Here is a 14,239-nt window from a genome sequence, read left to right as displayed (position 1 = left end):
TCCTGGCACAACCCAGAATGGAGGAATGGTTGGTGAAGATGATGGGACTTGCTGAGTTGGCTAAATTGACTTATTTGATCAGAGAAAAGATAATATTGCCCCCGATGGGAGGAGATGGGCAGGGACAAATTGGATAAATAAATAAATATCTACGTTTATTGCTGGAAACCCCTTATGGACTTACATAAAACATTAAAAAATGAACTTACGATTTATGGTTTTGATGATTAGATAGGCTAGATTATAGAAACAAGTTTTGTTGTAACCATAGAGTAAGAGGTAAATTTATAATTGTACTTATAACTGCTGTAAAGATTGGAAGCTACTTCTTTATATCATTTTTCTTTTACTTTTCCCCGTTTCTTGCACTTTTAATTTTCTATTTGATTTCTACACCCACACACGCATATACACATAAAAGAACATTTTCAGTATCCTCTTGAGCATTGACTAGAAAGGTTGGGGACTCTTCATTTAATGTATTTGTACTAGCATGTGAGCTAGGAAGAGGGTGTAACACTCCAACCCTAAGTAGCATCTGCAGCAAGACTGTCTTAACTGGATTTTCATTAGTCTTTAGCTTATATGTCTAAAAATTAAATGTCATTTATTATCAAAATGATATTTTCTCCTCAGGAGAGTATTCCCTGTGACTTGTGTAAAGAAGTTGTACGAGTAGTTGGGAAGATTTTAAAGAATAATGAAACAATGGTAAGAATTCCTTTCCAGAAAAACATCTAGTGGTTTTAATTGAGAAGCAAAGTGCAGGATCTAAAAGTGGGACCCACCTCTATGTTGACGGATGCCCTTCAACCAAGGGTTATCATGAATGTATTTCCTAAAATTGAGAGGGTATTTTTGATATTAAAATATGGCAATGTTGGATTGCATTCATTCTTACTGGAAGCCACTAGGCTACAAATAATTTTTTTCATAATAGTACAAAAATGAGCTCATGCCTTAGCAAGATATTAGTCAAACAGAACAAAAAGTTTATCATCCTTTAAATTTCATTTCCATTGCATAATGGAAAAATCAGTTATGCAAAAATCTCTCTGCTTCTGCTGATGGCAAAAGCTATCAGACATTTCTTATGGCAGGGGGATAAATCATCTGAATGGTTTGTAAAGATTTTCTTATGGCAGGGAGATAAATCATATGATGGTTTGTAAAGATTTGCCCATGCTTACTTTCACAATCTATTTACTGTTGCTTTTTGTAGACAGTACTGGTTCACCTCGAGTATGGAATTTATAGCATGATGATAGATGATAAAATCATGTAACCAAAATTTAGTGGCAAAATAACTAAACTTTGATCGTAATATTTTCTATTTGAAACATGAGAACAAAGTTGGGAATAGGAATGCAAAGCAGCTTAAAGGTGAAATGCTCCCATTACTGCCTTCAGAATTCTCCAAAATTATGTTGAGAAGGTTGAAAATTTTCAGTTTTGCCGCCTCTTTTGATGTACCATGTCACTGGAAGACTTCTTGTGGCCTGCTGACCAATAAGCAGGGATTGTTGTGACATCCAACCCAAAAATGTTGCCCATATCTGCCTGTAATATGATTTAGGAATTATTATGGATTTCTACCTGGAAGAGAAAGGTGGGAAAATGTGTTCCTTTATGTCTGAACCAGTCTGTCTTGTTTCCTGTCATAGGAAGAATTGAATGAGTACTTCTACAAAGTTTGTGGATTTCTTCGTGAACCAGAACTGGTAGATCAGTGCAAGGACATAGTGGAGTCTTATTTGCCAAATATTCTGGATATGGTCAAATCAGAATTTGTGAGTATTCACTAATGCTACTAAAGCAACTGATTTTATAATTTTTAATAAATTGGACAAAATGAGTGGGTTTTACATATATTTTTCTTACTTAACTCAATATTCCAAACTTCTCTGGCATAGAGATCTTGGGGAAAAATGTGTTATAGGAAGGGTGATAGTCCCATCTAGAAGTTGTAATAATTTCTGCAAGCTTTAATTATCTGGTTTTCAGGGGTACTTAGCTGGCACAGTTTCTACTGCGTATAACATAGGTAAAAACAAGTAAATCTATATTATTGTATGTTCTTTAGGACAATCCTGAAGTTGTATGCAGTGCGCTTACATTATGCCAGTCTCTTCAGAAGCACCTGGCAGAAGTAAAATGGCAAAAACAGCTTCAGTCCAATAAAATTCCAGAACTAGATTTCTCTGAACTGGCATCTCCTTTCATGGCTAATGTGCCACTTCTTCTTTATCCTCAGGATAAACCTAAGCAAGAAACTCAGGTGAGAATTTAAAACTGCAAATGGGCTGTCTGCAGAAGCTTTTATGTTTAATAGAAATATGCTTGCTGTGTTTAAGAAGTTAGGTGCGCTTACTGTCAAATGGGCTATTAGTGCGGTTAAGAATGTCTATAATTATTATAAATATACAGTCAGGACCAGAAATATTGGAACAAGGATAACTGTTTTGGCATTTGGCCTCTGTACACCACCACATTGAAGTTGAAAGGAAACACACCCAGATGGGAGTGCAGTCAGGACTTTCAGTTGTAATTCAGGGGTTTGACAAAAGCGGGGCACTAACCATTCAGGAAGTACAGCCAGTGGCATACACACACACCCGTCGTTGGTGGCTCATAAGTAATGGAACGAATGGCTGACAGGCAGCTGCATGGCCAGGTGTGGCCTGTTTCCTGAGTACCCCATGACCAATCAAGCAGATGAAAGGCCTGCTGGAGGTGGTTCTGAGTGTTACATTTGCATTTGGTAGCTGTTCACTGGAACTCTCAACATGAGGTCCATAGAGGTGTCCATACGAGTGAAGGAGGCCATCATTAGGCTGAGAAAACAAACCCATCAGAGAGATAGCAAAAACATTGGGAGTGGCCAATACAACAGCTTGGAACACCCTGAAAAAGACGGAATTAACTGGCAAGCTCAGCAACAGCAAAAGGCCTGGAAGACCACGGAAGACAACTAAAGTGGATGACCACAGAGTTCTGCTCATGGTGAAGAGGAACCCTTTCACAACATCAAGCCAGGTCAAGAACGCTTTTGAGGAGGTAGGCATGTCATTGTCAACATCTACAGTCAAGAGATGGCTTTATGAATGTAAATACAGAGGCTTCACAACAAGGTGCAAACCACTGGTAACATTCAAGAACAGAAAGGCCAGATTAGACTTTTCCAGCAAACACCTAAAAAAGCTTGCCCAGTTCTGGAATAAGATTCTTTGGACTGATGAAACCAAGATTAACTTGCACCAGAATGATGGGAAGAAAAAAGTATGGAGAAGGAAAGGAACAGCTCATGATCCAAAGCATACCACATCATCTGTCAAACATGGCGGAGGCAGTGTTATGGCACAGGCATGTATGGCTGCCAGTGGAACCGGGTCACTGGTGTTTATTGATGACCTGACTGCTGATAAAAGCAGCAGGATGAATTCTGAAATATATAAGGCCATGCTTTCTGCTCAGATTCAGCCAAATGCTGCCAAACTGATAAGACGCCGCTTCATATTGCAGATGGATAATGACCCAAAACATACAGCAAGCGCTACCCAAGAGTTTCTTAAGGCAAAGAAGTGGGATGTTCTTCAATGGCCAAGTCAGTCACCTAATCTCAGCCCAATAGAGCATGCTGTTCACTTACTGAAGACAAGACTGAAAGCAGAAAGACCCACAAACAAGCAGCAGCTGTAGTAAAGGCCTGGCAAAGCATCTCGAGGGAGGAACTCAACATTTGGTCATGTCCGTGGGTTCCAGACTTCAGGCAGTCATTGACTGCAAAGGATTTTCATCCAGGTACTAAAGGCAATCTTTATGTTTGTAATGATGTTGGTTTGTTCCATTAACTTATGAGCCACCAATGATGGTGTGTGTGTGTATGCCACTGGCTGTACTTCCTGAATGGTTAGTGCCCCACTTTTGTCAAACCCCCTGAATTACAGCTGAAAGTCCTGACTTTGCTCCCATCTGGGTATGTTTCCTTTCATCTTCAGTGTGGTTATCCTTGTTCCAATATTTCTGGTCCTGACTGTATTTGCATCCTGCTGACATTTAAATCGGCCAATTCATGAATACCCCAACCTAAAACTGTTCCTATAAACCCATTACCTCAGTCACAAGCAATAAAGAAGAAATTCTGTCAGCGTGCAAACTCGTTGATTAATCATGTATGCCTCACACAGTTTTGGAAGAGAGGTTAGCATGTTGTGCAAACACTTTAATGTAGTTAGCACTGCGATTAGATGTTGATAAACAACATTTTAGGGCTAAGCTTTCCCCAACCCCATACAAACACGGAGTTTAATGTGTGAACATACACTGATAGCTCATGGAGTACTTATTTACCTGATTCATTCAGCCATGTTGTCTGAATCCAGCCATTGAGAACTATGAGTGTATAATTTTTCATGTTTGCTTAGATGTGGTATCTCAGTAGCATGAAATTAGACTTGTCTCATTTTTATATCTAATATTCTTAAGGGATAGGCAAATATTCCAGGGATCCCTGGGGAAAAAGCTTTGCTTTTGGTCTCTAATAATGAAGAAATCATTTTGGGCAGATTCACATAGTAGTTTAGTCTTGTGGGTCTGTTGTGATAAAACAGAAGCACTGAAAATGATTGGAAACTTCGAGAGGATAGTAATGTTTTCCCACAGTGGACTAAGGGCATCTGAAAGTGGATATCTGCTTCCCACTCACTTTGGAAGCAGGACATTGAATATCTCAGAACCCCTTTTTGGGAGAGGGGACAGGCCCTTTCCTAATTTTGTCCCCCCCCCTTGTTCCAGGGAGCATGCACTAGAAGACTCACGGGCAATAACTCATTGTCCATAGACATACTGGAGGATTTCTCTGGAAGGGGCTGAGCAAGAGAGCCAGCCTCCAACAACTATCTTGGGGCTTCCCAGTGAAGACAAACATCAGGCACAAGCAAGGAGAATAATAGGAAGAAGTTGTGCTGGTTTCTGTTTGCTCTCCCCTCTTGCAGATGGCTGCTCTCTAGATCCCCACTGGAAAGAGCAAGGACCAGGCCATTGTTAAAGGGAAGAAGGGCCATGTGGGAAAAAAAGGAGGTCCATAGGGTCCACCTTATATATGAGTTAGGGATGTCTCCCTTCTGGAGCAGTCAAATAGGGAGGAGGGAGATGAAGAGAAACACATCTAGTCCCCAAATCTACCAGATTGTTCCAAAAAGCAGATTTTCTAGAATTTCTCAGGGAAGTGCAAGATTCTAGACTTGAAGGATCCAAACCACCTGCTCCTGTGGATCTTTAATAGACCCACTGGCTGCAGAAGAGCTCCTGCTGGCTAGCAGCTCAACCTTGTGCTTTTTCTTCCCAGAAGTACTCCACGTTAGAGTAGAGGACCCTGGTGGTGGCTTCTTCCTGCCCACAGAGCTCAGTCCTAGACTATCTCAAGTTCTTTCCAGTGGCTGCTCCTGTAGCAGCGCTGGCAGTGGGAGTCATAGTAATAAAGGCAAGCATCAAAAGGGCAAGGGGATGTACTAAGCAGATAATTCTGTACTTTGGCGCACAGGGTATTCAAATAGACATGAACAAATTAGTCAAAGCTGCCAGTTTAGTGGTGGGTGCTAGCCTAGAGAGGATGAAGTTTCATCTAGAGATGCCTCCTACTACTTACGTTTGTTGGGTAACTGACAGAAGAGCTAGAACATGGATTTGAAATCAAGATCAATCTTGATATCAAGCTTGTTCAAGGGAGCAACTGTTTGGAGAAGCCCTAGGTGATGTCTTAACTGGAACACAGAATAAAAAGTGCGAACTAGATACCAGATGAGCTATCAAGATCTGCCTGAGTAGAACAGAAATGTTCGGAGTCTTACATCACTTAGCATGCTTCTGAGAGCCTAACCTTTGCCACAGAGTTTTACATATTATGGTGGCCAAATGGATTGAGGCATGTTCAAACTTGTGTTCTTTGGTAAGCAGGTGCTGCAGAAAATAGTTTGTGTCTAGGACTAGGTATCACTGATTGAAGATTCTGCTTCTAGCAATAGCTCTGTTGCATCCCACTTTGAGAAGGAATCACCAGGAAGGTCCTTTTTCTTTAGCAGAGACAGGCTATTCAGCCCACCCCAGGTATTTTCAGAATAGGAGGGGAATCACCTCAGGCCCCATCAATATCTGCTGTCAAGTGGATCTGTCATGGCTATTTCGTTTTCTGTCTGTCTTCTCTCTTCCTTCTCGGGTTTTTCTGGCTTGACATTCCAGAAGTAGACAAAGGGTTATCTCCTCAGAATTCTGCCCCCTGCCTATTGAGTAAGTGGGGTGGGAGGGATATACTGTCAGATACTTTGATTCTGCTGTGGAGGAAAAGCCTTTATATGTGACTTTGTTGTGATATATGAAGCACTGTTAGTGACTGAGATCTTCAACAGGATAGTAATATATTTCTCTATTGGGGAGTGCCTAAGGCAAAAATGAATTATTTGGGGGAACAGGGGTCTTGAAAATACTACTCAGCCTGCAAGTGGTGTTAATGCAAAAACTGACTCTTCAGTCCTTAACATCTTAGTATCATGCACTGTAACTGAACCAATTAAAGGATAGAGATAAGGCCAATACTGAAACATTAGTAAAAGTCAGCAGAAGTTTAAAGCATAAGCAGTTGTGGTTAAATCAGAGCATTTTGAGAGGTAGGTGGAAAACAGGCAGACATACATGCATCTAAAATCCGTTATTAAATACAGCAGTGCAAGAAGACTTTAAATTTTTCCTCCATACTCTTGTTTTAGAATGTTTGGTAGTGCTACCTCTGAGTAAAGCTTGTCACTGTATCCCAGTATAAACATACAAAATCTTGTTAGGTTAGAAGGTGTTAATACAGTGAAAAAGGAAAAGAAATAGCACAGGTCAAAATGTTGCCTATGCCTTGGCTGGTTTGGTTTAATGCAGAGTAAAAATGTCTGCACTACTCAATATAACTAGATTGAGCCAAAATCTCACCAGCAATGAATTGTCAGCAAATTTTTATAGAAGGTGTTTTCTAGTGTGTAAGATGCTGCTGCTGCTATTTAAATTACATAGCCACCCTTCTCATGTTCTGACATTATGATGTTATGTTAAGATGTGCTTCATACTTGCCTGCAGGGAAGTGGAAATGTGTGTAACGACTGTATTCAGCTGGTAACAGATATTCAGGAAGCTGTGAAGACCAATTCAACCTTTGTTAGTTCTTTAATTGATCATGTCAAGGAAGAGTGTGAACGTTTGGATCCTAGCATGGCTGATATGGTAATTTTACTTAGTATTTATTAATTATTAGTGGGAAATACAATACATGGCTTGGCATTTTAAATACTTAGTCATTAATTTCTCCAGCGTTCTCAATTTAGAGATTAAGTTGCCACGTTTTAAATTAAGCTTAATGAAAATCTGATTCTGATTAATATATGAAGTAAATCATGCAACCTGCACAGTCTGTGTTAGGATATGATTAGGGGGATTGTGTAACTTTGAATCCAGGCTTGTAAGTATTACAGAATGACTTTGGATGAACTGTCACCATTTCATAGCCTAATTTTCACAAGAGACAAGTGGGATGCAATTATGTATGTCCCCTTCCATATTGTATAGATTAAAATGTGTGTGTGCGCGTATCTCCCAAATACCATTGTTGAAGCAGTCAATACATTTCCTTGGCATAATAGGGAACACAGTGATTACGTATGCTTGGACTATGTTGCAGCTTGGGTAATATTAACATCCATCTCAAATGTCCCTTTTCCCTCTTAATAGTGCAAGAGCTACATTTCTCAGTATTCTTCCCTGGCTGTTCAGTTATTCTTGCACATGGTAAGATTAACATCACCTATATTTTACTATTCTGTTCTAAAAATACAATATAATATATGTGCCATTGGAGTTAATATAACAAATGTCTTAGCTAAGTTTGACAGCATCAAAAGTCAATGTGAACTGATTATCTAATTAAAGTCTAAATATCCTGAGGTACCACAAGGCTGCATTTTCTTTAGTTCTTGAAATTGTTCATACTGAAGATCTCTGTAGGATTATGGCAGTAAGGACAAAATGATACTCATACTGGAAATCATACTGGGTTGATTGCATCACAACATTTTTCATAGTGCTTGCAGTTGCTCTAAGCCTGTTGAGAATAACTAAATATTGAGCAAAATTTGTTCTGCAAAATAAGAACAATTCTATTATTGATTTGCCCCACCTCCCTTCTTCCCTGTAAAATTGTGGTGTGTACCACTTAGTTACTTGATTGTTTTCCCATTGTTAACTCTCTTGTGTTTCTTTTTCTCCGTCCTGTCAACAGCAAGAGCAGGTATGTGAGAAACTTCCCCTCCCAACTCAGAGAGTGTTGCTTTATCTCTTGCTAACATAGTTGATAAATGTGATGTTTTGACAGATTCAAGGGACAGAGAGTGGCTGTGGAAAGAATCATTTTTGAGGCTAAAATGAAATCTTGGCTATTCTGAAACAGATTGTGAGCCTGTTTGACCACCTGGCTTTGAAGCTAAAATTAATTCACAGAAAGCTCCACAAAGCCTGAAGATAATATAATGGTCAAGATAGTCACGGGACATGATTTGGGAATAGCCGTTGAACTTACTAAATAAAGTTCTTTGGACCTTGCACCTGTCATGGTTTGGTTGGCAAATGCATGTTGCATGTGTTTATAATGCTGGCTGCGGTGTTACGTTCGCCATACTTATGGCACTCCCTTAATGAGGAAAACATAGTGAAATAAGAAGGGCATTTCTTGGCCTGTGTAGAGATGGTATTAAACTTCAGCATGTTTCCTTTTGTATGTGAATGGTATGGAAACATCTCTTTGGTTATGGGAGAAAAGAATGGTTGAACTACTTCCTCAAAGATGGTTTGAAAACTCCTATATATAGTAACGATATGCTTTAGTAAGAAAGCTTATGGGAAAAGTGCACATTTTGGCACTCATTCACTAAACCACAATTACCTTCTATTTTGTAAGAGCTAAGTGCTGCATGTCTTTTTTTTTTGGTGCCTTTGAGTTAGTTTTTTATTCTTGGTGACTGCCTGGACTAATCCAATGATCATTGTCTGAAAGGTGCAACTGGGCAGTTAGAGGTATTTAGCATTATCTAATTATGCATTATGCATCTTGAGATCATATGAATATACTGTATGGTATATTTCTTTAGGACATGGACCATATTTCCTTCAGAAGTGATCTGGAAGTCATAAAATTGGATACATTTGAATAGATCGGTTTAGATTGGTAAGGGTGGCCAGGGGCCCTGTGATGTTGCTGAATGGTTATTTGCAGCAGCCCAGCCAGCCTGGCTTGTAGTGAGGAATGCTGTAGAAACTGTAGTTCAGGGTCTGAAAGGCCATTGTTCTTCATCCCTATTTCAGACTATCCTCTTCTCTTACTGTAGGGTTATAAATTAGAGACTATTTTAAAACTGTGTGGTGCAGAGTGGTAGGCAGCAGTATTGCAACCGAAAACTCTCCCCACGACCCGAGTTTGATCCCAGCGGAAGCTGGATTCTCGGGTAGCCGGCTCAGGTCGACTCAGCCTTCCATCCTTCTGAGGTTGGTAAAATGAGGACCCAGCTTGCTGGGGAAGGTGACAGCTGGGGAAGGCAATGGCAAACCACCCCGCTCTATAGTCTGCCAAGAAAATGTCACGAAAGCATCCCCCCAAAGGGTCAGACATGACTCGGTGCTTGCACAGGGGACCTTTCACCTCACAATGTGAACTGAAAGGAATTCAGGATTTGTCTTTTGTGTGGCACTGAATGACTGCTAGAAAGTCTAGCCATAATAGTGCTTGAATTTAGTAAAATGAGTGCATATATCTTGCAGAAAGCTCATGTTTCATCGAAATGCCAATTTTTTAAAATACTATATCAAGGGACAGTTGTGAGACATACCAGGAAAAGCGCCTAATTTATACTTATGTTAGTTATAAAGTATTTAGCTTTGTAAGAAAAATCATTTGTGGATATCTGCAAGTTGCTGAAATAAGTCCTTCGATTAAACTTTAAAACATTTTGTTCTGCTGTGGAGTAGAAGTGCCAAAAGTGAATAAAATTCGACCTGAAAGTATACATAACATCTAAGGATGTACAAAACAAGCTGTGTGTGAACTGTTTTTTTTTCCTGTTTGGAGCGGGGAGAGTAACAGCTAGTTTCAGGCAGTCCATCTTCAGACGAAAGCATGTATTTTTGTTTGGACATAAACCGAAACATGCATGTTCCAGGGAGAAGCGTTTCAGGGAAGTATAAAGCAAGAAAAATCCACAGTCATTGGTGGAAGAGGTAGGGAAGTGAAGGGGAGGGGAGGCACTGGGGAGGCCAGTTTTCTGGCTGCATGTAGGAGGGGGGAGAGGGGCAAAATGAGTCAATTTTGTGAGAACAACATGGGTTTGGGTTTGGGTTTGGGTTTGGTTGAAGCCTGGAACAACCCAAATGTTCTATCTTTTGGTTCTGCTGAACCACAGCCTGCCTGGAACAGTTTGGCAGAACTTCAGAAACACAGTGTTTTGGAAACAAAATGCATTTTCCATTTCATGCACAAAAAATAACATCTACACTATCCTATGGCATTTAGGAGCTACTTTTACATTCTTGAAATTATAACGATGTTAAAAGTAATCTGCCATCTTGCAGACTGTAGAAGTAACTTGTGTTGCTGTTTTATGTCTCCAGCAACCACAGGCTATTTGTAACCTGATAGGATTATGTTCTTCTCTGAAGTCTGTACCCCTCCAAACTCTGGTGCCTGCTAAAGTTGTCTCTCCAGTAAAGGTAGAGCCAGTGAAGGTAAGGCTTGGTACTCGGTTATCTGCTTGTCGCTTTGCAGAAGCAAGAAGGAAGTGAGTATCTTAAATGGTTAAAAGCTCTAACCTGTGATTGCTTTCATGGATTTGAGTGAGGGATCAGAAGCGTGGAGATGTTAATATATGTTCTTTTAAATCAATAGGGAAAAAAAGAGGAAATCATAGAAACAATGACAGAGGGAACCTCCTGATGAGCTTTACTGATCAGTTTAAGAGACTGAGTTATTAACAGCAATCAAAGACTGGGCTAGACACAGTGATTCACAGTACCAATTACAAGTAGTCCTTGGTTAATGACTGCCCTGTTTAGCAACCATTCAAACTTATACCAGCACTGAAAAAGTAACTTTACAACTGGTCCATGAGCTTACAATGGTTGCAGTGTCCCGCAGTCACATGATCACCATTTGCAAGCTTCACAGCTGACTTCCAACAAGCAAAGTCAGTGGAGAAGCCAGCAGTAAGTTGCAAGTAGTGGTCCCGTGATGTTGCACTTAAGGACCATGGGTGATTTGCTTAACAACCGCAGAACTGACATTATAAGTCCACCATGGTCGTGATGTTTTGCTTGACAATCACATCACTTAGTTGCTGGTCCAGTTACAGTCATTAAGTGAGGCCAACTCTGTGGGCACTAAACAAAAATCTTGAGTGTAAATAGGAAGAATTTTAAACCACGTATACTTGTGGTCAGCTAAAGGGGATGGTAGGGGAAAGATCTACCGTTGTACCCTCCCACGGTCGCACGATTGCAATTCAGGCGCTTGGCAACTGGCTCGCATTTACATCCAGTTGCAGCATCCTGCAGTCATTTAGTCACAAGTTGCAACCTTTTTTGCTGTTTTCTGGCAAAAAATGGCAAAAAAGTCCATTGGGGAAGCTGGATTCACTTAACAACCACAGTGATTTGCTTAACAACCATTGTAAAAATGGCCGTAAAATTGGGTCCAGTCACGTGAGTCGACTTATGATGGAAATTCCGGTCCCAATTGTGGTCATAAGTGGAGGACTACCTGTATGGAGGTAGATCTATCTTTTTCTAACATGGCCATGACTAAAGGAGAAAGAAGTGGCTTTCCTTCTTAAAGCTAGAGTAGCAAGAATAAAATGCAACAGAATAAAAACATACAGAAACATAAAATTTTCATCACAAATGCCTGGACATCTTGTCTCAAAGTTCAACAATGTGCTGAGACCCACGGTAGCCAGAGCAATTGGTTGAACAGAGCAATTCCTGATAATGGATCATCCAGGTTTTGCACTGAGACTATCTTGGCCTCAAAGCGACTAATTACCATCAAGATCTATCAGTTGACTTGGCATGCACACGCGCGCGCGCGCACACACACACACACACACACACACACACACACACACACACACACTGGTGGCACCAGCATCAAGGGTCCCTGACACACACACACACACACACACACACACACTGGTGGCACCAGCATCAAGGGTCCCTGACCTTTGGGAAGCCCCAAAGAAGGGATGGAGAGGAGGCTAGAAATAAACATACTGCGTGAACGAGCAGACCATCTAGGCTTCTGTGCATTCTGGGACACTTCTCTCACTTCCAGTGGTTGAGTTTCCTTCCATGGGACTTGACCATTGGTATCATTAAAAAATTCTCATTAATATTTTTTTCTTGGAAGTCAGCCATTTTGGTAGCCCTTTCTGCTGACAGCAGTCTCTATAAGCCAGTTTGGTATAATGGTTAAGGCTCCAGGCTAGAAACTAGGAGACTCTGAGTTCTAGTCCTGCCTTAGGCCTGAAAGCCGGCTGGGTGACCTTGGGCCAGTCACACACACTCAGCCCAGCCCACCTCACGGGGGTTGTGGTGAGAAAATAGGAGGAGGTAGGAGTTTTTAGGTATGTTCCCTGCCTTAAGTTAATTATAAAAATAATAAAGGCAGGATTAAAAAATCTAAAGGATAAAATAATCTTTAAAAATGTCAATAGCCATAATGGTAGTGGTTACCACTAACTGATATTTGTAGGGCAGCTCCTTGGAGCAAAGCCTTTATAAAACACTGCGAAATAGATTAGCCCATGCCCAAGGCAGTAAACGTATCTGTGCCAAGTTACAGTGAGTGCTATAAACTATGACATAGGCCCATCCTGGGAATGCTGCTGCTACAATATTCCTTTCATGTTGGATCCATCTCCAGTGACTGCGAATGGAAATTTGGCTTAATGTGAACCACATTTCTGGACACCAGAAGTGGGACTTGGCAGTCTCACCCTAATTAAGAAAGAAATGAAATGGCCCAAAGGTTGACACCTAAGTTACTTTACTGCATTGTGCATGCATTGTACTTGTTGCTAGTTTTATTATTACAGTAGAACGTACAGTAAAGGAAGACTTGAATTACTCCCACCTGAAGTCAGAACATGTGACTGAATAGGGGGTTTCCTTCAGGAGACAGGAGGAAGTTTTGCCCTTTGCCTTCTTAACTAATGAGGTGGAGGTAACCCTTTCCTTTGGGTCAATTTCCAGTGACCCAAAATATACTTCAAGAGCACGTCCAACTGCTGTTTCATGTTTTTGTGGCTGTGGATGTCTTGGTTTTGTGTAGTAATAACTGCTGCAAATACTTTTTCTGAAATACATAGACCAGCCTGAGTCAGAAGGAAACCGTGTCTGTCTGTGATGTATGCACTATCATGGTAGAAGAGGTGGCCAGCCTTCTGGAAAGCAATAAGACGGAGGTATGCATGTTTCACAAAAGAAATTAGACTAATATTATCTTCTATAATACCGTTTGCTCTCCAAGAGCTGTGCTCCATATAGTTTGACCAAATGAAGTCAGGTGGTTTCTAGCAAAATGGCTTTCTTTGCCGTGGCATCCTATATGTGGATCAGGGTCACCAGAGAGACTCATCTTGCAGTATTCTTGTGATATGAATACCCACCTTATTCATCTCAAATAAATATTCAACCCATGCTTACTTCGTAAATAGTGATTCTTAATGCTGCATTTCAGTCTGCCAATACTATAGTTATTTTGTGTTTTGCTAGTTTTAGCAGATACTTACAGGACTTAAGATGACTTGCAAATGTCAAAGTAGTCTTTTTTGTATGTACTAGGAGGAGATGGTACATGGAATGGAGAAGGTCTGTTTACTGCTACCCGAAAAATCCAGAGACCAGTGCAAGGACTTTGTGGAAGTCTATGGGAAGTCTATTATTGACATGTTGTTGGAAGCTACTAGTCCTAAAATGGTCTGTGTGATGCTGAGATGCTGCACAAACAGTGTTTTACCAGCTGGTGAGAACTTGAGTAATCCTCTGCTACATAATGAACACTTCTATGTTTGATTTTGATTCTACTTTCCAGTATTGCAAAATTTTTGTTCATTAATATAAACATAGGGAGAAACTTGACATAAATGCCTTTGCTTTGTGTATCCAC

At 40.5% G+C, this 14,239-nt stretch overlaps 1 protein-coding gene across 1 annotated transcript in view; it reads left to right on the top strand.

Moving 5' to 3' along the window:
- The window catches only part of PSAP (prosaposin), a 35,593-nt gene that overhangs the window by 14,561 nt on the left and 6,793 nt on the right, over positions 1-14,239 (top strand). Inside the window, exons 3-10 of the mRNA XM_063307521.1 lie at positions 637-711; positions 1,665-1,790; positions 2,084-2,278; positions 7,117-7,260; positions 7,765-7,821; positions 10,690-10,803; positions 13,440-13,535; positions 13,915-14,095. Coding sequence (XP_063163591.1) covers positions 637-711; positions 1,665-1,790; positions 2,084-2,278; positions 7,117-7,260; positions 7,765-7,821; positions 10,690-10,803; positions 13,440-13,535; positions 13,915-14,095 — 988 coding nt within the window. The remainder of the gene's footprint in view (positions 1-636; positions 712-1,664; positions 1,791-2,083; positions 2,279-7,116; positions 7,261-7,764; positions 7,822-10,689; positions 10,804-13,439; positions 13,536-13,914; positions 14,096-14,239) is intronic.

This window comes from Candoia aspera, chromosome 6, assembly GCF_035149785.1.
Source record: "Candoia aspera isolate rCanAsp1 chromosome 6, rCanAsp1.hap2, whole genome shotgun sequence".
NCBI lineage: Eukaryota > Metazoa > Chordata > Lepidosauria > Squamata > Boidae > Candoia > Candoia aspera.
The sequence above is the reverse complement of the archived record's forward strand: the minus strand, read 5'-3'. Positions and strand labels throughout refer to the sequence as shown.